Source organism: Zootoca vivipara, chromosome 11, assembly GCF_963506605.1.
Source record: "Zootoca vivipara chromosome 11, rZooViv1.1, whole genome shotgun sequence".
NCBI classification, from domain to species: domain Eukaryota; kingdom Metazoa; phylum Chordata; class Lepidosauria; order Squamata; family Lacertidae; genus Zootoca; species Zootoca vivipara.
The window spans coordinates 41,662,225-41,687,453 of NC_083286.1; the positions used below are offsets into that span (position 1 = coordinate 41,662,225).

The 25,229-nt window shown below is 43.5% G+C and overlaps 1 protein-coding gene and 1 pseudogene across 2 annotated transcripts in view; both read left to right on the forward strand.

The window, feature by feature from the left end:
• Positions 1-242: 242 nt before the first annotated feature.
• On the forward strand, positions 243-926 carry LOC118077099 (small ribosomal subunit protein uS11-like; annotated as a pseudogene).
• Positions 927-3,570: 2,644 nt separating this feature from the next.
• SLC38A9 (solute carrier family 38 member 9) overlaps positions 3,571-25,229 on the forward strand; it is a 53,055-nt gene continuing 31,396 nt past the window's right edge. Inside the window, exons 1-10 of one of the 2 annotated variants that reach the window (XM_035100454.2) lie at positions 3,571-3,977; positions 5,592-5,739; positions 11,114-11,246; positions 13,024-13,145; positions 13,281-13,344; positions 13,457-13,550; positions 15,757-15,927; positions 18,716-18,775; positions 20,753-20,947; positions 21,771-21,878. In XM_035100454.2, the coding sequence (XP_034956345.1) occupies positions 5,636-5,739; positions 11,114-11,246; positions 13,024-13,145; positions 13,281-13,344; positions 13,457-13,550; positions 15,757-15,927; positions 18,716-18,775; positions 20,753-20,947; positions 21,771-21,878 (1,051 nt within the window). In that variant the 5' untranslated portion in view covers positions 3,571-3,977; positions 5,592-5,635. Of the gene's footprint in view, positions 3,978-5,591; positions 5,740-11,113; positions 11,247-13,023; positions 13,171-13,280; positions 13,345-13,456; positions 13,551-15,756; positions 15,928-18,715; positions 18,776-20,752; positions 20,948-21,770; positions 21,879-25,229 lie in introns of those variants that run through there. The other variant, XM_035100455.2, reaches the window with a different exon arrangement.

The following is a 25,229-nucleotide window of genomic DNA, read 5'->3' on the forward strand; positions in this document are numbered from 1 at the left end:
ATGTGTGGGCACCTGGAGAGGAACTTTCAGCTGAAATGTTTTATTCTCCCTGGTCTTCTTAAAAAAAGAAACCTTGGCTTAGCTCAGTGTGGTTGCAGGTACAAAAAGGTCCAGGGAGAAACAAAGCAGCCATGATTTCCTTCCTCACATGTTCACATAGTTCCAGTAAGTCAAAGTTTGACTTGCCTTGTTGTAAAAAACAGGCCAGTATAGGTCTTCCTTTCCGGTGCTGGTCACTGCCTGTGGAGACGTGCGGATATGGCAGCTCGTAAGGGCAAGGAAAGGAAGGAAGAACAGGTTATCAGTCTGGGACCACAGGTGGCTGAAGGAGAGAATGTGTTTGGAGTTTGCCACATCTTCGCTTCCTTCAATGACACTTTTGTCCATACAAAATAAAAAAATTCCTTCCAGTAGCACCTTAGAGACCAACTAAGTTGGTTATTGGTATGAGCTTTCATGTGCATGTGTGATGCTCACGAAAGCTCATACCAATAACCAAATTAGTTGGTCTCTAAGGTGCTACTGGAAGGAATTTCTTTATTTTGTTTCAACTACGGCAGACCAACACAGCTATCTACCTGTAACTAGAACTTTTGTCCATGTAACTGACCTATCTGGCAAGGAAACAATCTGCTGAGTAACTGGTGGCATGAAAGTGAAGGCTGACAGTTATTTTCCTTATGCTGCTATGTTGGCTGTCCAACATAGCTTAGATGCAAGGAGCTGGGAACCACTGCCCTTCACATCAAGTTGCAGGCTACAGGTGGAAATAGAACAAAGACTCCTGGGCCTGGAGCCCAGTCAGCCCTCAGAGCTCTGGCTCTATCTGGCATGAAGATTGATCTGGCATTGAGGATGTCACCCCTATCCCTTCAGACAGCACTTGCAGAAAGGGTGGTCTTCGTCTTTGTGGTCGCTGTCTGTAAACAGTAGCTGTTATCTTTCAGTGTGGTGTAGCTACTGGGTTAGTGTCTCCGCTCCTCCACATGCAGCTGCTGGGTGACCTTGGGCTAGTCACACTTCTTTGAAGTCTCTCAGCCCCACCCACCTCACAGAGTGTCTGTTGTGGGGGAGGAAGGGAAAGGAGAATGTTAGCTGCTTTGAGACTCCTTTGGGTAGTGATAAAGCGGGATATCAAATCCAAACCTCCTCCTCCACTTCTTCTTCTTCTTCTTCTTCTTCTTCTTCTTCTTCTTCTTCTTCTTCTTCTTCTTCTTCTTCTTCTTCTTCTTGAAACCCCAAAGCCAGAAATAACATAGAAAGCTAGTACACTTATTTCTGTAATTTAGAAACTTAACATGAATCCCTCTAAACAGCAATAATGTGATAACATGAGGAAAGCTAATAAAACAGATAGATGTGCTGACAATTATAAATCTACCACTAATGCGCTATTAATGTATCAATGACATGTTGCAGAATACACCAGCCAAAGCAAAATAAAGAGTCTGGAGGGATCCTGTGTAGAAATCTAGGAAGATTTTATTGCAGTTATTTGCAAGGAGCATACCGTATTTACCCACACACTCCTCAAAAAGTAGAAGCAAAGCAGAAGTCTGCTTGTGTGGGGAAAAGGTGAGGTTTTAAAGTTATTTTAATTTGTGAATGCTTCCTGTGCTAGAAGGTGGGGGGAGCTTTAATATTATTGTTCCATATTGCAAATTGGGGGTGTGGGTGAGATATATCCCTTTCCCTTATGGGGTATCTAAGAGACCATATAGACCGCTATTGGTAGGAGAAAATAACAGAGGCCAACCAGAGAATATTGAGAAGCAAAGCAGCTAGTAAACCTAATCTTTATTAGACTGTTGCAACGGGGGGGGGGGGTCCCCTTGCTCACCCCATGCAGCAAAGGAGGAGAGGAACCTAGAACAATGGTGTGAAAGCTCTTATATAAACATTTGAAAATTGCCTCCCAAGACCCCCCCCCCAAAAAAAACATCATACATACATCACTGAGGTCTACAGCAGAAAACCTGTCTGCCAGGATACCTGATAATGCCTTATCTGATTGCCTTTTCTGGGTAGCTTGGCCATTCCTTTGAGATGGTAAATACCGGTACTTGGTTCCTGAATCTATTACACATACAGTATTGATAGTGTGCTCAGGTTAACAGATACTTGCCAGACTGTATTTACAGGGAGGTGCAAGCCCCTACAATCCAAAGACAATTGGGAAGCTTTTCCCATTTCCTTCTTCCTTGCAGAGAAATATTTGAGGTCAATTTGGAAGAGTCAAATGGCTTGAGGACTGTTCTCCTGTACTATTTCAGACACGTGCTTTATATACTTCTGTATGTGTTCGCTAAGGTAAAGGGTGGCGCTGTGGTTAAACCACTGAGCCTAGGGCTTGCTGATCAGAAGGTCGGCGGTTCGAATCCCTGCGACGGGGTGAGCTCCCGTTGCTCGGTCCCAGCTCCTGCCAACCTAGCAGTTCAAAAGCACGTCAAAATGCAAGTAGATAAATAGGAACCGCTACAGCGGGAAGGTAAACGGTGTTTCCATGTGCTGCTCTGGTTTGCCAGAAGCGGCTTTGTCATGCTGGCCACATGACCTGGAAGCTATACGCCGGCTCCCTCGGCCAATAATGCGAGATGAGCGCGCAACCCCAGAGTCGGTCACGACTGGACCTAATGGTCAGGGGTCCCTTTACCTTTACCTTTATGTGTTCGCCTAGTACATTTATGAACATTTATTTATATATATATGTATATGTATATATATGTATATATAGCCTGGTGTGCTATGGTCCATGGGGTCACGAAGAATTGGACACGACTAAACGACTAAACAACAACAATTTATATATATGAGACCTTAGAATTCCTATAACAATATTATGCCTATATCGCAAGGGTGGGAATTAACAGTGGCATATAAAAACCCTGCGGCTGCAACATAGTTTGGCATTGTCATCTCCTTATTGTAAGCTGAATGGGGTGGACGCTGTGTCACATAGACAGCCTTGAAATATTCCAGTTTCTATCATAATTTCTAAGATGGTGGGGGCACTGACAGATAGCTGCTTACATTAAATACCTGTTAATGTAATAGAGTTTTTAATATCTTAGTGAAGATTGGGAGGGGGGATGCAACCATCTAGTATTGGGGGGTGCTGAAGTTGATAAGCTCACAACTCGGGGTGGGGTGGAGGAAGAGTCTTTTCAGAAATGTCCGACCTGTAATGGCGAAATACATCTCCGAAACCGGTCTCCAGTACAACCCTGCACATTTCCCACGTTATCAGGATTTCTTTCAGAGTTGTAGATGCATTTGGGAGCCTTGCGCAAGCTTTCGAGGATCGCAGGCCACTTTCGTGGTGATGTCCCAACGTGTGTGTGTGTGTGTGTGTGTGTGTGTGTGTGTGTGATGTGTGACAAACATCCGGGTGAAATAAAGCCTAGCTTCGCCCGTGTCTCCTGAAATCACCGCACAGGCGATACATGCATTGAAACCAGAGAACACGTCAGAAGAGATTCTGTTCCAAAACAACTCCAGATGGCAAATCTGGCAAGTCACTTTTGTGAGGAAAGGACTGGAAAATGCTAATCACAGTACAGTATCTGCCATCTGGCTCTCAAAATGAATGGGTTGCACACGCTTCGCCCCTTATACAGGAGCGCCGCCCTGCACTTCCACCCCTCTTAGCGGTGGGAAATAAGAGTCCTTAAACTCGAAAAGGGGAGCTGGCGTGTGTCACTCTTGGATTGTTATATCTCTGCGGCTGACCGGCTTAGCTCTATGAGCGCAGAGTGGGGGCCGCTCTATGTCGACATCTCTATGGTGGATCCCATGCTTCGGATCCCGTTCGTTTGGATAGCGGAAGTGCCGATGGAGGACTGAGGGAGTCTGCTCTATCGGTGCTGAGAGCAGCAAAAGTTCTTCCTGTTTACAGCTTTCGACTGGAAATGACTCAAGCGGGGCAGCCTCGTACCGGTGAATGGTGGCAGACCGAGATCAGGCGGAGCGGAGTCCAGGTACAGAATCTGCATTAGATTTCATTTAAACTTGTGTTAAATATATATATATATAACTCATAAATACACACACACACACACACGCCGAGCACCAGCCTTAGACTGCAGTCCCTGTGCATCCTTACCTAGGAGCAAGGTCCGCGGAACTCAGCGAGACTTGCTACTACTGAGTAAGAGCGCGAAGGGCTCAGTTGCTCGTGTGGTCAAGTGCCTGCCCTAATATAGCAGACCATTTGCAAATAAATGTGTTATCAGTTCTCAAAAGAAGGCAACGGCACTATTTAGCTAGAGAAAACAATATGAATGTTTGAATGATGAAGCATGCTTAAGTTTCATTTATTTCAATGGGGCAGTGTGGGATATATTTAACATTCTCCCGAAATTAGTGGGACGTAAAGATTCTTAACTTCCGGCTACACCATAGGCAGAGTTTTCAGTTCCCCTTGATAAATCTTTAACCGCATCAGCACGAACAGGCTGGCGTTGTCGCTATTGTGGAGGATTTACCACAAACAGATCCACGAACTTGCGATTTCAAACTTGGATTCTTCACCCATCCAAATAAAGGAGCGATTTTTCAAAACCTCTGTTGCGCTACCAAAATCCCGCAGTTCCCGCAAATCTGAGGAGACAGCAAGAAAGAGGCGGACTATTGTTTTCTCTAGTAGTTGACAGATGATTAGAATGTATTCAAAGTGAACATTATTAAATGCAAATCAGGAAGGGGTGTAATCAAAAAAAGACCTACGGGATATTGCAGCTAACAAGCTTAGAACTTGCAACTCCAAAATAACTCTATGCCTCCTCTCAATGAGATTTCCCAGGAAAAAAAACTGCTACTATACATTTTTATAGCTTTATATACAATTAGCTCAAGATCATGTAGCTTCCTAACTTTTGTGACTGGTAAACATCAGCATCAGTATTTGCATTGTTATCTTTTAACTTCCCATGACTGATTGAATCAGCTAGTTTCTCGGGGAGGGGATTCTTATCAGTTAAAAATATGCTGGAACTTCTCTGGAACATGGATTTCTATTTCCAGTCTTCCACTTCTCCTGTAAAAACAAAACACTGACACCTAACCTCTCCTGATACGGTAGTATGTTAAATTTTCACACTTTTTCAGTCATTAGGACTCATTTGTCCCACTTGAACATTTCCTACTTAGGCTACGATCCTGTGCACTCTTACCTGTGTAATCATGCACAGCATTGTTTGTTCAGAACTCCTGTGGTTTAATTTTTGAATGAAAAATAAACCAGTGTATTTTATAGCCCTGCCAATGGGGACTAAGCATATAAATTGTTCATTTAAAGCAGGCATGGGGAATCTCAGGCCTTCTAGTTGTTGCTGGACTTCCAGTTTACACCAGCCCCAACTCCTTCTGGTGGACCACAGTTTCTCCACCCCCGATTTAAAGCATTTAGCCAAAGAACTGTCAAAACATACATCTTAGATGCTTATTGAAAGGTTATCTATGCTACAGTTAGGCAATTTTAGACTCTGAGCTTAATAAACTTAAGGGAGGTCCTGTCTTCCTGAAGAAATAATATTTTGAGGAAATGTAGTGATGATCACTTGCAGTAACTTACTTATTTCACTTTCTTTAAGGTTAGAATAATTTACTGCATTTGGTAGAAGATCATTCTCCAGATATGGAAGAAGATACTAGTCCTCTTCTGGTCCCTGTTGGAGGTGATGAAAATGACATTGGAGCCCTCAATATTCAGTTTAACCCAGAAGACTTTAAGTACAAAAGGTGAGAGGAAATAAATACTTAAGATCTCTTTTACTGCTGTTCATTAGTATTTTTGGTCTGGTTTCATATTTTCTTCATTTTGATGCTACTTCCTGCAATTTATCCTCCAGCTCAGTAACCTCTTAACTTGAATGTTACTTATAGAATGGCTATAACAGACTAGTTGTGTTGCATCAGGATATCTGCTGGATTTAGGTAAAATGTACAGTATTATGATTTGAACTGAATAGGTGTCTTGCTGCTGTCCTCTGTAATCTAAACAAGTTCCTGAGTTTCCGACATGCCGTAGCAGTAGCACTGATTGGGAAAAAGTGTAAAGCAGGCACCCCCAACCTTCGGCTCTCCAGATGTTTTGGACTACAATTCCTATCATCCCTGACCACTGGTCCTGTTAGCTAGGGATCATGGGAGTTGTAGGCCAAAACATCTGGAGGGCCGCAGGTTGAGGATGCCTGGTCTAAAGGCATGTTTGAGTATTGCTAAACTTGTCCATAGACCCACAATTCAAAGTGTTGGTGCTGACCTTTAAAGCCCTAAACGGCCTCGGCCCAATATACCCGAAGGAGCGTCTCCACCCTCATCGTTCTGCCCTGACACTGAGGTCCAGTGCCGAGGGCCTTCTGGCGGTTCCTTCGCTGCGAGAAGCCAAATTACCGGGAACCAGGCAGAGGGCCTTTTTGGTAGTGGCACCCGCCCTGTGGAACGCCCTCCCACCTGATATCAAAGACAAAAACAACTACCAGACTTTTAGGAGACATCTGAAGGCAGCCCTGTTTAGGGAAGCTTTTAATGTTTAATAGATTATTGTATTTTAATATTCTGTTGGAAGCCGGCCAGAGTGGCTGGGGAAGCCCAGCCAGATGAACAGGGTATAAATATTATTATTATTACTATTATTATTATTAAGAGGGGGCAAGCTCCATCTCCCATTGTCCTGGTGTATGTTTCCTGACTGCTTAGTCAGGAGTACATTGAGCAGGGGAGGTCTGCAGCGTTTTTTTAATTTTTACTCTCATTCACCTGAACGTGAGTAAAACCCTTTGTGTGATCAATGATCCTGATAAAGCAGGTTCCCCTGATCTACTCACTCCCCTCACGGACCTTTATTGCTCAACACAAACAAGGTCAGGGGATGGGGCTTGCATGCATGTCCCCCCCCCCCTACACAGATTCAGGCAAACACACCTAAAGCCTAGGAGCGTTGAAGAAGAAGAGTTTGGATGTGATATCCCGCTTTATCACTACCCGAAGGAGTCTCAAAGCGGCTAACAATCTCCTTTCCCTTCCTCCCCCACAACAAACACCCTGTGAGGTGGGTGGGGCTGAGAGACTTCAGAGAAGTGTGCCTAGCCCAAGGTGACCCAGCAGCTGCATGTGGAAGAGCGGGGACACGAACCTGGTTCCCCAGATTACAAATCTACCGCTCTTAACCACTACACCACACTGGCTCTCTGAACATGCCTTTAAGTTAAGTGGCATTGTGTTCTGTTCCAATCGCAGCTTGAGATGCAATTTGCAAAGTGCAATATTGAGGCATGTTGACCCTTCTCCGGTTCAAGCTCCACAAAGAAGACTTTGCAATCAGCTGTGATTGGGGTGGCTTGATGCAAAGAGAAGGCAGTGCTCCTGCACCTTTAATTGTTGTGCAGAAGAGGGAATTTAGGCGGGTGTAGCTTGCCAGAAGACCTGATAAATTATGTAAATATGTGTGTGAATCAGCTCTAAAAAGCAGCAGAGGTGGGGAATATGATTTTGTAGTCATAATTAGTTAGCAGTGTGTTTTTGTAAAATTAGGAAGCTTGTGGCCCAGCAGCTGATACTTTTTTAGAATACTTGTTCTTGTAGCCTTAGATTCATGTGTGCGTGGGGCATAATTTGCTATACGTTAAAAGAGCATACAGCCGAAGGGGGGAGGGCAGGTAATAGAAGTCTGCATTTGAGCCACTTAGTGCTGTCTCAATTTGGGAGGTCTTCAAGGTATTGTTTAATCCATATTGTTCAAATGTTGATAGTGTTCCCTTGGTTTCCTTAAGTAGAAGCTGCTCGAGTATATGTAAATTGCTGTTTGGGGGGGGGACAGTTTCATTTATATTTATTTAGTTAGCTAGCATGACACTGTTGTTGCTAAAAGAACAAAAGTGTGTGGTTTTTGTGGGCCTTTCCTTCCTTTAATTGATCACCATCTTTGTGGTTATGATGTGGTTCCATGCAACAGATGATACAGAGCAAGTGAGATTGTATCTTTTCAAATAGTAGGCCAACTGATTTCTAAAGATATAAGAGTCAACTCTTGTACTCTTTGTGCCTTTTAAAAAGTCACAAAGAGTACAAGAGTACTCTTTTAAAAAATACTTTTAAAAGTCTTCTAAAAACTTCTGAATTTGGTTTGTAAGCGATGTTGAGGTTTTCAATCAGTGTTGCTATATTTTAGGCAGGCTTCAAGCCTAGCCACATCCCTGAATTTTTTCGGTATACGTAGAGGAAATCTTTTCATACAGAGCTTGTGAAAGTTTAAAAAGGTAAAGGTAAAGGGACCCCTGACTACTAGGTCCAGTCACGGACAATTCTGGGGTTGCAGGTATACAGCTTCCGGGTCATGTGGCCAGCATGACTAAGCTGCTTCTGGCGAACCAGAGCAGTGCACGGAAACGCCGTTTACCTTCCTGCCGGAGCGGTACCTATTTATCTAATTGCACTTTGATGTGCTTTCAAACTGCTAGGTTGGCAGGAGCAGGGACCAAGCAACGGGAGCTCACTCCGTCGCGGGGATTCAAATCACCGACCTTCTGATTGGCAAGCCCTAGGCTCTGTGGTTTAACCCACAGCACCACCCGCATCCCGCCACCTGTGAAAGCTTAGGCCTTAGTAAATTTGTTCGGTGCTACAGAACTCTGTTATATTTGTATGAAGGGTATATTCAGCCATGTGAACCCCATTTGCATTCCCTCTAAATAAGCAGGTGGCTGGGAGTCCACCTGGATCCAGGGGCGTAGGAAGAGGGGGGCGATGGGAGCGCACCGCCCCTGGCTACACAATCCCGGTAGGGTGCCATCGTGGCTGCCCCCCTTCCCGCTCTGGGTGCCCCGCCCTCACAGACGGCAGTCCCCGCCCCCATGACGTGCGCCACGCCCCTGCGGGCAGTGCACTTTGCCCCCAGGACGCACACCAGCCCCACCCCCGCCTTCTCTCCGCCCTCAGTGCCAGAGCATGAAGCTCCGCCACAGCCTGGATCCAGCATTTCTGCTGGAGGCGTAAGTGACTGCTGCAGCTAGGAGTGCCTTTTCCTAGCTTTAGCTGGTACACCAGCTGTCGTCATTCCTGGCCATGGATAGTCTGGCTTTAATGATTCATGCATTAGATTACTGCAGTGTGGTCTATGAGGGGCTGCCCTTCAAAGCTGCTTTGGTAGTTGCAGCTAGTGCAGAATGTGGCAGCTAGATTGCTGGGTAGGAGAGAGTTTCATGATGCTACAACATAAATTTTGTTTTTTGTTTTTAAATTATGTCTTTATTGTTTTAAAATAAATACATATACCGCACAGTTACATATTTCTTATATAGTCTCTTTTTACATCCCTGCGAATTGGTCAATTACTTTTTATATGATACAAGGGTCAGTCTAGTTCTGCCAGGAGGTTTCCTTTAATACCATGGTTTTTTAAGTATTCTTTAAAAATTCTCCATTCCTTAGAGGCTATTTGTTTTGTTTGGCCTCTGAACCTTCCTGTTGCCTTTGCTAGCTGCAGGTATTCTACCATTAGGGTTTGCCAATCTGCTGTGCTAGGTATTGTTGTATTTTTCCAATTTCTTGCTACTAAAATTCTGGCTGCTGTTATCCTGTACATGAACACTGTACATGAAGAATGTTCTTTTCAATTTCCCTATTTCTTTTGGCAGTATGCTTAATAGAAATATTTCTGGCCTTTTTTTGAATGTAAATTTAAATAGTTTTTAAAGTTCTTCATATATATTATTCCAAAATACACAGATGTCTGTACAATTCCACCACATATGCAAGTAAGACCCAATTTCTCTATTACATCTCCAACATATAGATGATCTATTTTTATACATTTTAGCAAGTTTTTCTAGGGTGCCATCTGTACATCATCTTCATGGTTTTTTCCCATTGCTCCATGTAAATATTATAACCCAGGTCTTGTGCCCATCTCACCATTACTGCTTTCACTTGTTCTTCCTTTACTTCCCATTCTAATAGGAGATCATATACCCAAGAGATATATCTTCCTTTACTTTGTATCAATTCTTTTTCAAATTTTGATGTTTCTCTTGCAAAACCTGCTTTCTTATAAATGACTAATCTTTGATATTGTAATGGTGCTGTTGCAGCTACTCTTGAAGTAAACATGCCCAAGTCCGCTCTGTCTTTTAAGAGTTTTATTGTGCGTAGTATTTACAGTGCAGAGATAGAAAACATGACCACTCAGTCACTCGCAGAATCCGAGAGTGGACGTTTCCTGTTGCATGCCCAGCATAAGAGTTTGGGCACCCCGAAATGCCTCCTCCCGACCTTACGTTTGGTGGTGCGCATTAATTCGGGTGCCGGAAGGGGCTGCCTGTTCCCCTCCACCTGTTGGTCAGGGTATTGCAATGGCTCTCTAATATAGCCAAGCCCTGACTCCTCCATCCCACTAACTTCCTCATTCCCCCCCATCTGACCTGCTGCTGCTGCTCTTACTGGGCAAAGTGCTGGTCAACAGGAGAGGCGGAGGCTCCCTGTATGGAGGTCCCCTGACAGATATATTTGAAATTTTTGCAGCCAGGCTGTCAAGTGCCCTTTAATTTCTTCATATTTTTTCAGCGTGGACTCGTCCTGTTTTCTTTCTAATAATAATCGATATGTGGCCCATTCCCCTTCCGTATTCTTTTTCAGAGCTTCTGCAGGCGAGGTCCACAGGGGAATCCTGGCCTACAACCTCAATTTTGATGGGACTGCTCTGGCTGCCTGTGTGCTGGCAAGCAAAATTTAAGGTGTTTTTGTTAACCTAAAAGGCTCCATTCAACTTTAAGCAACTACTGTCCCAAACAGACCTGCTCACAAATTGAGATCTTCAGAAGAGGCCCCCCGGTGGTACAGCAGCCAGCTAAGCTTCATTATGGCATCAGCCTGAGTAGAGGAGGTTTCTTTGTGATGACACCTAAATTGTGCTTCCAGTATCAAAGGCAGTGTACTGGGGGACATGAGCAAGAAAATGCTATTTTACTCATGTCTGGCTCATAGGCTTTTGATAAGCATCTGGTTGGACATTGTGGGAACCAAATGCTGGGCTCTTTTGTTCCATTATCAACCTCTAATGTTAGTCTTCTGTTGATTATGGCTTTGAAGACTATTACGTTTTTTATTTCTCTTCCAGGCCATTCCATATAGAACCTACAAATATTGTTACTGTGAATGATGATACGCAGAGAATTACAGATGAAGCTTCAGCAATGAATAAGCGGATTCATTACTACAGCAGGCTCGCGTCGCCCTCAGATAGAGCACTGGTAAGGAAAAGACAAGTAATAATAATAATAATAATAATAATAATAATAATAATAATAATTTATTATTTATACCTCGCCCATCTGGCTGGGCCTCCCCAGCCACTCTGGGCGGCTTCCAACAGAAAAATAAAACACAGTGACCTATTAAACATTAAAAGCCTCCCTAAAAAGGGCTGCCTTCAGATGTCTTCTAAAAGTCTGGTAGTTGTTTTTCTCTTTGACATCTGATGGGAGGGCGTTCCACAGGGCAGGCGCCACTACCGAGAAGGCCCTCTGCCTAGTTCCCTGCAACTTGGCTTCTTTCAATGAGGGAACCGCCAGAAGGCCCTTGGTGCTGGACCTCGGTGTCCGGGCAGAACGATGGAGGTGGAGACGCTCCTTCAGGTATACTGGACTGAGGTCATTTAGGGCTTTAAAGGTCAGCACCAACACTTTGAATTGTGCTCGGAAACGAATTATACAACTCCCAGGTGTGGGAGCGCCAAACAAACCATGAGGTGTAACCAAGGTTTGCTCTTGGCTTACCACGCATGGCTTGTTTGGCCAAGCCCCAAGTTCAGGTTCACATAAAATACTAAGCTGGACTAAGTCCCAGTATTTAGTCCCCAGTAGTGCAGCAGGAACTAGGGACCCAGGTGGCGCTGTGGTTAAACCACTGAGCCTAGGGCTTGCCGATCAGAAGGTCGGCGGTTCAAATCCCTGTGACGGGGTGAGCTCCCATTGCTTGGTCCCAGCTCCTGCCAACCTAGCAGTTCAAAAGCACGTCAAAATGCAAGTAGATAAATAGGAACCGCTACAGCGGGAAGGTAAATGGCATTTCCATGTGCTGCTCTGGTTTGCCAGAAGCGGCTTTGTCATGCTGGCCACATGACCTGGAAGCTATACGCCGGCTCCCTAGGCCAATAATGCGAGATGAGCGCGCAACCCCAGAGTCGGTCACGACTGGACCTAATGGTCAGGGGTCCCTTTACCTTTACCTAGTGCAGCAGGATAGGGAGAGAAGCAAAGAGGGAGCAGCTTTTGTAATTGTACATCAGCCCTCTTACTCATTCACACTTAACCATGGTTTGGCTTATCACTGGGCTGATTAACACCATCCATTCAAAGCACATGGCGTTCTCCTCTCCCCAAAAAATAATTATGGGGACTGTAGTTCAAGACTGCTGTGAATTGTAGTTCTGTGAGAGGGTAAACTACAGTTCCCAAGCTGCTCTAGAAGAGACCATGTGCCTTAATTGTATAATATGGGAATGAGTCAATTGTCTTATTAAATTTTATAGCTTGGGCTTCCATATTATGGACCTAGGACAGGCATCCCCAAACTGCGGCCCTCCAGATGTTGTGGCCTACAACTCCCATGATCCCTAGCTAAGAGGACCAGTGGTCAGGGATGATGGGAATTGTAGTCCAAAACATCTGGAGGGTTGAAGTTTGGGGATGCCTAACCTAGGAGTAAGCTCCATTCATTTGGATTTTACTTTTAGGATTGCAAGTGTTGGACACTTAACATTTCTCTTTTTTTCATTCTTTTCCTTTTGCCAGGTTTTTTCCCCCTTTCAGTTTTTAAAAGCTCCCCTCCCACACAACATATAAGCTCAAGTATTAAATAACTTTTGCACTGTTGCATTTCAAGTAAGCTCTGTTGAACTCAATGGGCAGAACTTGCTTAATATTGGGATTGGAGTGCCTTCTTGAATTCTGCGAGTAGAGGAGTACTGTGTTGCAGCACCAGAGACTTACACTGTCACTAAGGCCTTGTCTTCTCATCTTTTGTTAGGTGGCTCCTGATCACGTACTTCCTGCTCCAGAAGAAATCTACGTGTATAGTCCATTAGGAACTGCTTACAAAATAGAGGGCTGTACGGATGGTTACGGCAAAAACTCAAGCATAGTAACCATGTATGTGAAATGCTTTCAAAGCATGGTAGATATGAAGTACATTATTTGTCACAAATTCATAATACGTAGAAAAAGCTTCCACAATCAGTTTTAGTTTCTCATATTTTTATGTGTGCGCATGTTTTCTCCCCTCAGATTTATGATCTGGAATACAATGATGGGTACGTCTATATTGAGTATTCCCTGGGGAATAAAACAGGTAAGGCAACTTACAGGTGTGTCAAGGTCAATCTTAATGTAGCGATGTGTGGGTGTAATTTGCATCAGTGTCACAATTTGCTAATGCTTTTTTTTCATTTTGAAAAAAACAGGCCGGATTTACTTCTGGAATCGTTATTATTTTGTTAATGGGAGTATTGACACTTTACTGTTGCTACAGAGTCGTGAAATCAAGGGCAATGATACGTAAGTATGAGTTTCAGTACTCTTTATCTGTGTGATTGTGGTGTTCTGCTACAGGGACTTACTTCCACATTGACTTTTGCAGTGTAAGCAGTGGGACATGTTCTATTGCGCGTGCTCAGTTCTCGTGATGCACCGATCCTAGAGCTATTTCGCCTAGGTGTGTATACCTGAAAGTGTGCATTAAAACACACAATTCCATTGTGGCTGTGCACAGCCAGGGAAGACTGCTCACTGCTTCTAGTGCTCTTTCAATAAGGAAAACATTCCTGGTATCCTGGAGTAGCTCTTAAACAGGTCTGGCATTGGCACATGACCCTCTTGGGCAGCTGCTGGCTTCTCAGCAGGGCCCACCATCCATTCACTAGAACCTGCCCTTGGTACCCTGTCTGGGAGCCATCATCTTAATGTATTACTGCGCCCAGGAGTTGAGGACATTGTACTTCTAAGCTCAGTGACTCTAAGCTGTTCCTGCCTGTTGCAGGATGGGTTCCATCAGACAGAGATTACTGAGAACTCCTTTTCATCGGGAGCAATTCAAGCTGAATAATGATAATGGAACACTTGCTGTGTGCGATGCCGCTTTGTTCTGAAAGCAAGCTATTAACCTTTTGCTATAAATGGCAATGAATAAGGGCTACTGTACGTGAGTAGGCTGTGTGGCAGGGACTTAGGAGTCTAATGCAACAGGGAGGAACCTTTGGCGCTCTAGGTGTTGCTGGACTCCAAATTTCCATCAACCCCAGCCAGCATTCTCAATGGCTAGGGTTGATGATGATAATAATAATAATAATAATAATTTATTATTTATACCCCGCCCATCTGGCCGGGTTCCCCCAGCCACTCTGGGCGGCTTCCAACAAAATATTAAAATACAGAAATCCATCAAACATTAAAAGCTTCCCTAAACAGGGCTGCCTTGAGATGCCTTCTAAAGGTCTGTAATTGTTGTTCTCTTTGACCTCTGGTGGGAGGGCATTCCACAGGGTGGGTGCCACAACCGAGAAGGCCCTCTGCCTTGTTCCCCGTAACTTGGCTTCTTGTGGTGAGGGAACCGCCAGAAGGCCCTCGGCGCTGGACCTCATTGTCCGGGCAGAACAATGGGGGTGGAGACGCTCCTTCAGGTGGGAATTGTAGTCCAAGTTCCCCAATTGTAGTTTCGTAGACCTACGCAGAGTCACATTTCCTGTAACGTTGGCCAAAGGTTGTTGGTTTCCCATTTCTTGTCACATACTGCAGTGACAGGAAAAGCTACAACTGATCTCACAGTTGTATCTGTCCCCCATATTACTGTTAGTGCCTTACTGTTACTTTTTAAAGGTATCGCCTCCCTCATGTGCGTGGTTGCACCGTTTTTACTACCAAAGGATCCCCAGCCAGAGATTTAGGGTTGTATCCATGAGTAACTTAGGCCCATTAATTCCAGCACTATGCCTGCTCATCAGCTGGATACGATCCCCGAGTCTGCTATTGATGCATAGCTTTAATTTAATGCAATGTTTATTCGGTCTCTGGCGCTTAATAATGATTAACTTAGCAGAAACCTGACTTCTTGTTTCTCTGTGCCATTCCTGTGACCTTCACTTGGCAATCCTAAGCGCAGCCCACCCAATATCTTAAAATCAAATTCATAAAGCCCATCTATACACAAGGTTCAGTTCAGTGCTGTGCCTTTTCTGGGCTAAATTCTCCTGCCAGAGGAACCAAATAAGAACAATAAACATCTAGTCCAGCATCTATTCTCACCATGGGCAAACAGATGCTTGTGGGAAGCCTACAAACTGACCATGAGCTCAACAGCACACTGCCCACCTGCGATTTCCAGCAGCTGGTACTCGGAGGGACATTACTCATCTCCCTTGTTTTTAGACGGCAAGTGAAAACATGCCTTTCTAATACGCCGGCGACTCTTCTTCTGTTTGCTGCTTGGTGGTTACTTAAAATGCTATACAGTAATTGTATTTTAGATGTTTTTGTTGCTATTTTAAAAATGTAAGCTGCCTTTCTTTGTGCAAATAACTTTAAAAGCAATAGGCTTTTGTTTTACTTTGTTAGGATGTTCAGCATCAGTTGTTGAGAATCTGTGATATCTTAATGTTTAGGATGGATATAGAGATCTTCAGAATGCAAAGTATGTGTAAGCAGTAATGATTAGATTATTGAATTTTAGTATTAACTCTATGCTTGATGTCTCTCCCCCCTCCCCCAGCTTTAACGGATACCTCAACTTGGGAATTCCCAGATGTTTGCAAGTATTACTTTGGATCGTTTGGTCAATGGTCTAGCCTTTTGTTTTCGTTGGTATCCCTTATTGGAGCCATGGTGGTTTACTGGGTCCTCATGTCCAATTTCCTTTACAACACGGGGATATTTATTTATAGTAAGTGTGAACTTTTCTTTTAATTCCTTGCAGCTGGCCCTTGGTTTTTCCTACCTGACAAATACGATGTAGTAGTTCACAGCAGAACTCATGGCTGCATCTGTTAAAAGCCGTTTTGGTCTATGTTTCAGTGTGTGTAATTATGTGAGTGTTTATTGCAAGTCACTTTCAACACAGTCTGCTGTAGAAAAGTGGCATATACATAAAATAACTTGTAGTGCAATCCCGCACATGTCTTCTCAGGAGGAAAACTACTTATAATTTTTCTTATTACTATTTTTTGTACTGGCCTTGCTTGCACGTTGCTTTGAATAACAGCTGCCACATTACCAGGTGCTCAGCTATGTTTTGGTTTAGTGTTGTGTCTGAAAACAGACTTGTGGTTTGTCTCTCTCCAAACAAAGCATGAGTGGGCCAAGAACATAGTCTGGTTGCAGCTCGTGATTTGTCCGAAGAGAGACAAACTATGAGCCCAGGTATGGAAGTAGCACTAAGCCAAGCCATGCTTTAGTTCGAAGTAGCATGGCATCACGACAAATGAAGCAGCTGTGATTGTTTTCCTGTGCCCCAGAATGCTGTGCATTCACCTTTAAATCATAGTTAAGGTTAACTGTGGTTTAAAACGACGTGCAAACCAAACCATCGTTGTTCATTTTTATAATCATCCTGAGAATATACTCAAAGGGCACTATAAAAATACTCTAAATAAAATTTCCCCTTAGAAAACCTGCTTATAAAACTCAAATATCACACTGAATAGACTATTACAGTGTGTGTACTAAGATCTCTGTGAGAAAACAAACTTTTCTCTTTATAAACAAATGCGCAATATTTGAAATAAATTATTACAGTAGTGCCCTTTATTAAGGATGCTGATTCCTAGGAAACTCTTCAACATTGCGCACTGTGGTGCCCTGGAACTAATTTAAAAGTTATGAAAACATGCAGGTCCTTATATTTTTTTGGTCATCTTTTGAGATCTGGGCATCATTCTCAGGTGACCTTCCCCCACCTAGTGCTCTCCAGATGTTTTGGGTTACAGGCTGACTTGGGTTGCATTCCAAAACATCTGAAGGACACCAGTTTGGGGAAGCTTTTCAATGTTAACATTTTAATTTTAACTTGTTTAAACCACAGAGCCTAGGGCTTGCCAATCAGAAGGTCGGCAGTTCGAATCCCCGTGACGGGGTCCCTGCTCCTGCCAACCTAGCAGTTTGAAAGCACACAGTGCAAGTAGAAAAATATGTACCGCTACAGCGGGAAGGTAAACGGCGTTTCCGTGCGCTGCTCTGGTTCGCCAGAAGCAGCTTAGTCATGCTGGCCACATGATCCGGAAGCTGTATGCCGGCTCCCTCGGCCAGTAAAGCGAGATGATCGCCGCAACCCCAGAGTCGTCCGCAACTGGACTTAATGGTCAGGGGTCCCTTTATCTTTACCTTTATGCTTTTATATACAGTACATCTTAAATATGTTTCCATACTACCGGTATCTCAGATGCATTATAGTATTTTTTAGAAGGCTGTCTAAATTGGTTTGGTGTTTGCACCAATCCTAAACATGTAAGCAAGTCTTAATTCTGGCTTTTAGCAAATCGGAGTAGGCATAATTGGCCTCTAATATGTTTTAAAGTGGCCCACAGTCTTAATTGTGGTAACCGCATGTGTTTTAAGCCATTTATCCAGCAGATGGCAATGTAGTTCACTATAGAAAGAAAAGTTAGCCAGGCTAAGTTGCAGAATCACAGGTTGGGTTTTTTTTTAAAAGAATCATTGGACTCTTGTAAGTATCTTTAAATAGATTATGCTGTTGTTGTTTTTTAAAAGGTTGTTGCTACCTAATGATTGCAGGGATATATTTGACAAAGTAATGACAAAAACACAAAAGGGTTTGGAACAAGCTTGCAAGTGAACAGAGGTCTAGACATAACCAGAGCCAGCAATGCAGCAAGATCAGTCCGCTGTCCAGGGCCCCCTGATCTAGGGCAAACCTGATAGAAATTCCTTACCGCTTTCCTGAAACTTGGGAGACAAGCAAGGAAGGATGAATTGAGGGTAATGGAACTGATGCAAATGACATATTCTTACGGGGAAAGAGGCTCATTGCCTGGACACAATTTTACTCTGAAAATACCAGATCTGGAAATTTTGCAGAGTGCTTGCAAGCATTAATTCTTTGGCTAGTTTATAATTTAAAAGTTGTGTTTGATGTGAGACTTGAATGTTGTATTACAGTATAAGGTTAGGGGAGAAGAGAGGTGGGGAGAGAGAAGGAGGGGTAGTTGGTTGGTTGCCTTCAGTGGACTGCAGTGAGTTTTGTTTGCTTTTCATCACTACACCACACTGGCTTGCAATTCCAGGTCCACCTGGGTGCCCTTTTTCCTGACCTGGAAGCTATCTCTCCCTATTATTTCATTGTGCTTACACAGAAGCAAGGGGGAATTGCTGTGCATTTGAACCTCTCACTTCATATGCCCAAGGGCATTGCAAACAAGGTCCGGTGGTGGTGGTGGTGGTGAACATTGGCACAAATTCAGTGCTGTAGATCAGGGATGGAGAACACGGTGCCCTCCAGATGTTGTTGAATTGAGTGGGTTTGTTGGGAGTTGGGAGTTTAACAACATCTGGAGGAGTAGAACAGAACTGTGGGAAGGTTGTTTTTTGTTGTTAAAACCTAAAACTCTGCATGTTGCTTTCAGCATACATCCTGTTTGTTCCAAAATACACCTCGGAAGAAACTAGCTGCAGGGGCGAGATGTTCCTAAGTTGTTTGTCTTCCTTTCTCTTTTTAGATTATGCTCATGATATTAATGTAACGGATATTGTTCCTGGTACAAATGGGAGCACTAAAGGTAAGTTTTGAACCCCCCCCCTCCCCTAATTCTCTCTCTCTCTTTCAATAGATAGTATTTATACTGAGATTCAAAGCATCTTTCAATATTAAAAAAACATTTTAAAATATAAAGTAATGAAAGCAAACTGCTTAAAAGTGATAGTTAAAAAAGAATAAAATACTTTTAGAATCAGAGGGATACATTTCCAAGAGATTTTATGCAGTAGTTAGGTCTATCCTGAATGACTAACATTAACCAAAAATAAAATTGGCTGAAAATAGTAAAATGTTGCAGAAGTTTCTTTCCCAGGTTCATTTAAAAACCACATCCTGATTACAAAAAGTAACTTCCAAAAACATAATTTATAGGGTTCTGTGTTTGTGTCAAAACCTGTGTGACAAATAATAATCAGTTTGTCACTCCCCTCCCCCTCATTCCAGAAAAGAGTTTCATGTGAATTACAGCAGTACTGTCAACTTTCTCTCAAAAGAGTAACTATTATGCAGACAATGGAGAGTAAACAGACTTGCAAAAATAACACTGATGACTCGGTTGTGTCCATTGGCTTTTCTGAAACATGACCGAATCCTTTGTGCTTAAGGGCATTGTAACCGGCTTGGCATGCAGCCAGTGTGGGATGAAAAGATTTGCTCTAGGAAAATTCCACAGAATACTTAGTTAGACCATGCTCTGCACATAAATCACAGCTGTTTGCTACTGACAGCTGCTTGCATCAGACCCCAGAAATGGTAATCTTGCACTTCACAGGTCACTGACTAAGGTCACACGACAATAGCAAGTTAGAGTGCTTTAACCTTAATCTGAATCAATCACATCTAAAGTGGGTGGGGACAGATTGAATGAGCCAAAGGAATGTGCAGGTGAGCAGTACTGAAACCCCTCCCTGGTGTTTACCTCTGTATGCTTGGCATCCTGCTGTTTCAAGAGACCGTGGGGTGTGCCTCTGGGGCAGAAAGTCAAACCGCTGCATTAGCAGCACTGAAGTGACCTCCCCGAAGCGCAAGCCTGGGCATAGCCTCACGCAAAACACAAACCTGTTCAGGGTACCTATTGAGTCAGCATCTTAATTTTAAAAAGGCCCTTAAACTGTGTGTTGGCTCCCTTTTTTTGGCATGTTCACATGTCAGCAATCTGTAGTCCAGGAAGAAATTACACTGACATGTGAATGCTGTATACCAATAGTTGCCAACTTTTTTGGGTCCAGGGGCACATGTGGAATTTTGAGAATGGATGATGTCAGGGGTGTGTGGTTTAATGCAGTGGCATGTGGTCAGTGGATTAGCTATTCCCCTAATGTTGCTGGTAAATTAGTATTAAACCCTCCATCCCAAAGCCCAGGTAGCTTCTTAGGGAGCTGCTTAGGGAGCTACCTAAGCCCAGGAAGGCAGATGTGATGCTCACGTGTGCAACTTTGGGGTGTCGCAATGTCACACGTGTGATGTCGCCCCCCCTCCCCAATTGCCCTCTCAAGTTGGCACCTCTGGCCCTAACTGTTCCCTTATGAAAAATTTCACGGCATGCTGCTGATTTAATGCAGAATGGCTGCCCCTCGCAGAAGAGCAGACTTTCTCTATGTCTTCTTAGAAAAGCAAAGTCCATAGATATTCCTTATATTGTTTTCTGCAAAGTGGTGAAGGTTGTGGGTGAGTGTGAAGAGACAACATGCAGCCAAAACGGCCAGCTGTTTCCCTAAATTACAGATGTGGAATCTGTGACACTCTAAATGCTGTTGGACTCGAGTTCCCATCAGCCCCAGGTAGCATAGCCAGTGGTCTGGAATGATGGGAACTGCAGTCCAAGATTTGGAGAGCCACTGGCTGCCTTAAATGGTGAACCCAAGTGGGTCGCTCTATTTATCCCTTAGTCACACCACAGTAGGCATCTTACTCATTTTGATGTATAGGCTCTGATTTCCCCTCCTTGTTATGCTTTCCTTGAAGTAAACCACTGCTTGTTTCCCTTTTGGTTCTACAGTAATCTGCCCAGGTGATGCGGGCAAGGAAGTGCCAGGAAACAGAACCTGGACGTTTGCTTCTACCGGTGATTCAGGATTTGAGGAATTTGAACAGCTGTGGAGCAAATCGAAAACGGTCCCTCTTTACTTGGGCATCCTTGTTCTGCTATTGAATTTCAAGTCTCCCTCTTTCTTTGCCAAATTCAATGTCTTAGGTAAGCAATGATTTGTACAGGCTGTGTCGGGGCAGAATGCCTCACAGTTACCACAAGACTGTTTTCACTTAATTGTTTAGTTAATATTTCATCATTTTCCCTGAACTGAGGGCCAGGCTACACATTACACAACAGATCTGTGATCAGATCTCTCCCAATGTCTTTTATAAAGTGTAAAACATGGGTGGGCAATCTTTTTTCTGTTGAGGGTTGTTTTCTGTCAGGGAGTGCATACTCATGGTGGGCAAGACTGAAGGCAGCAGTGGGCAGAGCCAATGCCAAAAGTAGGTAGGGTTACTCTTTCTCTTCGACCTGCCCTGCTAAATAGGCTGCTGGAAGAGGGGCACGTCGCTCTTCCAGTACCTTTTTAATGCAAGAAGCTTGTGTTTAATGGCAACCAGTTTTTTTTTATTTATCCTTTGCTCTTCAGGAAATTCATTTCCCAGAACTTCATGGTTTATAAATTTCATTCAGGAATTCTGTTATTTTCTCTAAATTCTCTCCAAATTTCTTAGATTTGGAGCAGCCATTAAAAAAAGAGAAATCAAGTAAACTTGCATTAACATGATTTTCTGACCCCCCCCTCCATGTATTCTCTTGTTTGAACCTGGCTGAATAATTTTATCTCGGTTGCATTAACCTCAAAGCTGATTTGCAAGTGAAAAACAAAACACAGAAGAGGGCAAGTGAAGAGGGAAGTATCGGAGGCAGGGGAGCTGTTTTGGGTTGGTCCAAGCTAGAGATCGAAAAACAACACTTCTGCCCCTACTTAATTTAAATGTATCTGAGTAACTTGTGGTTTCCCCCCCATCCCTTATTGCAGGTACCGTTTCAGTCATCTACCTAGTTATCCTCGTTACTGTGAAAGCTGCTCTCTTGGGATTCCATTTAGAATTTGACTGGTTTAAATCAACCACATATTTTGTACCAGGTAAATTTTATTTTATATATATTTATATATATATAAAACAGCCGTCAGTATTGTCAGGGGATGTTATAGCAGTGAACATTCCCTGACTATCGAACTGGAGAGGCACCAAGGCTCAGACAGCATCCTAGAGCCGTTACTGCAATCTGAGATGGACACTCAGGGGGAGGGGGAGGGAGAACTGTGAGATGGCCCGCCCTTTCAAGTTCGCGCCTGAATTGAGACATTCCAGAGCACGTAAACGTAAGGGGAGGAGGTTCAGAGTCCCACGGTTGTTATGCTGGGCCAAGAGCAGACAAGGGGCATTAGGGGAATCTTCGTCAGACTGAGCAGACATGTTTTCTTGAAACTGTATTGCACTGTATATATCAGGCACAATAAAAGTCTTAAAGACAGAATGACTTTGGAAATCGTTTCTCAAGAGTAGCCAGAAGCGACCTTGACAAGTATGGACTTTAAAACACTCCATTTTAATCATTTGATAAGATGAAAGTGGTTTCGAAAGTATTCTTCGGCCCCTGTATATGATTCCTCTTGAAACTGTTGGTTACCAGTACAGTGCAGGATACTATATCACTTTTGGAATTAATTGCAAGAAATGTAGATTGAGTTGGAACAAAAGGGTGTAGGTGACCATTTATGCACTGGTCATTTGCAATTTATAAGAGCCATTAACCAAGGAGCAAAATACTCAAGCATGCCATGCAGTTTAAATATTTTAAATGAAGCCTTTAAATAAAATGGGGACGCTCCGGGTGTTGTTGGACTCCAACTCCCAACACCCAGGCCCTTGGCCATAGTGGCTGGAGGTGATGGAAATTGGAGTGCAGCAGTATTGGGACCACAGCTTTCCCATCCTTGATTATAATTTATTGGACCCAATATCATTCTGTGATGGCTGATCTCAAGAATAACAGTAGTAGTTAAGAAAAATTTTTTACACCTTTACCTAGTGCAATTCTTGTTGCATAATCCTTACAACAAGCCTGTCAGGTGGGCTGGTATGATCAACCCCTATTACAGGTGCAATAATTTTAGTGTAAGCAATTGAGGTTTGACTAAGGCCACCAAGCAAGTTTCATGACTGAAACTTCCCCTCCCACCATCAAGTGCTCTTTCATTTATGCTCTTAAGCACTTTGCTTGCACCAGCCCTGCAAACACCAGGCCACCAGAATCCCCCCCCCAACAGGCCCCACCTGGTTTGCTCTCACACCTGCATCCGTATATGGCTTTTCCTCTCCTTCAGCTTTTCAGTTCTGCCAAAGGAGATGGAGGGGAGAGGGATTGACTACGGTCTTTGAATGGGTAGAGAATTCATTTCCTCATTTGACACAGTCTCAATTCAGGAAGGGCATCAGGTGGAACAAGGGCTGTCCTCTCCCCCTTTTCTGTGATCCAGGCCTCTAGCTGTGTGGGACCAACTAGCCCTATTAACCTTCTTGCCCATAGTGATGCCTAGGATGTAGGTGGATTGACTTTCCCAGCTTGCTAGCACCTGGAGCTTGCATTGGCACTAGTCAAAATGCTCTTGAGGCCATTAGCCTCTTTTTCTTCATCCAAAAGGCTTGTAATGAGGCATAAGGGAGGGCCTCCTTCCACCTTCACTAGGAGTCTCATTCCGCTGCCAAAAAAAGAGCTCCGAAGAACTTGTTTTCCTCACCTGGTGTCTGATTAGAATTAGGTACTCTTTTCGCCTGGGGAATCGTTATGTCAGTTGCTAACAATTAATTCTTGCTAGGGGAAGTAGAAACACCCTTTCTACCCACTCCCCAATGAATTTCAAAGGGGTTCAGCCCCACCCCACCCCACCCCAGTAATGCATTTGCTTTAGAGAACAGTACAGCTCTTCTCCAAGTCACAGTAGATCATTCGTCATAAACCCAAAGAGAACTTTGGGCGACTGTTCCCAACACAGCTTTCCTCCACAGAAGAACAGATGTGGAAAATATCGTATAAGTCCCTATCCATGTTCTAGTGAACGGAACTAATTCTGTTCCAACATCGTCTCCCCGCAAATGCCATTGTCATAAGTTTGTTTATCTGTAAAACTTGCATCCTGTACTTCTGTCAAAAACACCTGCTGCAGATACATACATTAATAATAATAATAATAATAATAATAATAATAATAATAATAATAATAAACATCACATATGTTGTCTTCTCACTACAGAGGCTAATATTGACGTCTTAAAAGCCTGCACAAAAAGCAGGTATTCAGGGAGCGCCAAAAGCTATGCTGTGTATGGTGCACCAAATCACAATGAAGGGAAGGGCCATAGCTCAGTGAGAGAGAGCATGTGCTTTGAATGCAGAAGGTCCCTGGTTGAGTCCGTGGCATTTCCAGGTAGGGGTAGGGATGTGCCCTGTCTGAAACCCTAGAAAGCTGCTGCTAGTCAGTTAAGACATTACTAAGCTACATGGACTCGTCATCTGCCTTGGTTTGAGGAAGCTGGTGCCCTTCTAGTCTTCAGAGGAAGGGCATTCCACAACTGGGGTGCTCTTGCTAAGAAGGCAAAATGGGCAGTTGATCCTGAGACTAAGGAACTAAGGAACTTAAGGAACTACCAGCAGGATATCAAGTCATGGGTTAGATTATGTGTTTGGTTGAGGTGTGTGTGTGCATTTTTACAGATTTGAGCAAGTTCCCCCCCCCTTACAATTAGCAGTATAAAATTTTTGAGGTAAATAGCAGAGTTCCTCTAAGGAAGGGAGGAAAAGAGCTATGTTAATTTGAAAGGTATTATAGGAAGAAATGTTTTAAACAGGGCCACTTGGGGAAACCAGACTGTAGGTACGGCTGGCTGTGAGCAAGGAGAGTTTCTTATCTTCTTAAGTGTGAGCCCCACACAAAACACCACATGAAATCTAGTTTTGAGATAGCTGATGGATAGGTACAGTTTGCTGTCTTATATTTTTGTCCTGCTCTTCTACCAAGTAACTCAGAGTGGCATATATGGTTTCTCCCCCCCCCCCCAATGCCTTTTTATCCTCAAAACAAACCTGTAAGGTAGGTTAGTCTGAGAGATGATGACTGGCCCATGCTCGCCTGGTAGGCTTCATGGCTGAGTGGGAAGTTGAAGTTGTTTCCTCTGCTCCTATAATCCATTACTCTGCCCAATCTAGTCAGTATACTACACTGGGTCTCTCAGGAAAAAGAAAAGCCCTTTCCCCCCTCAACCCACTCTGTGATGGGATGGAATACATGAGGGAAATAATTCTCTCATATCCCCAGGTTGATTTCTCTTATCTCTCTCACACATATACATTGTTGTTGTTATTATTATTATTATTATTATTTATTTCAGTGTTCTAAAGAGGGTAGAAATTAGTATATGAACATGTTCCACAA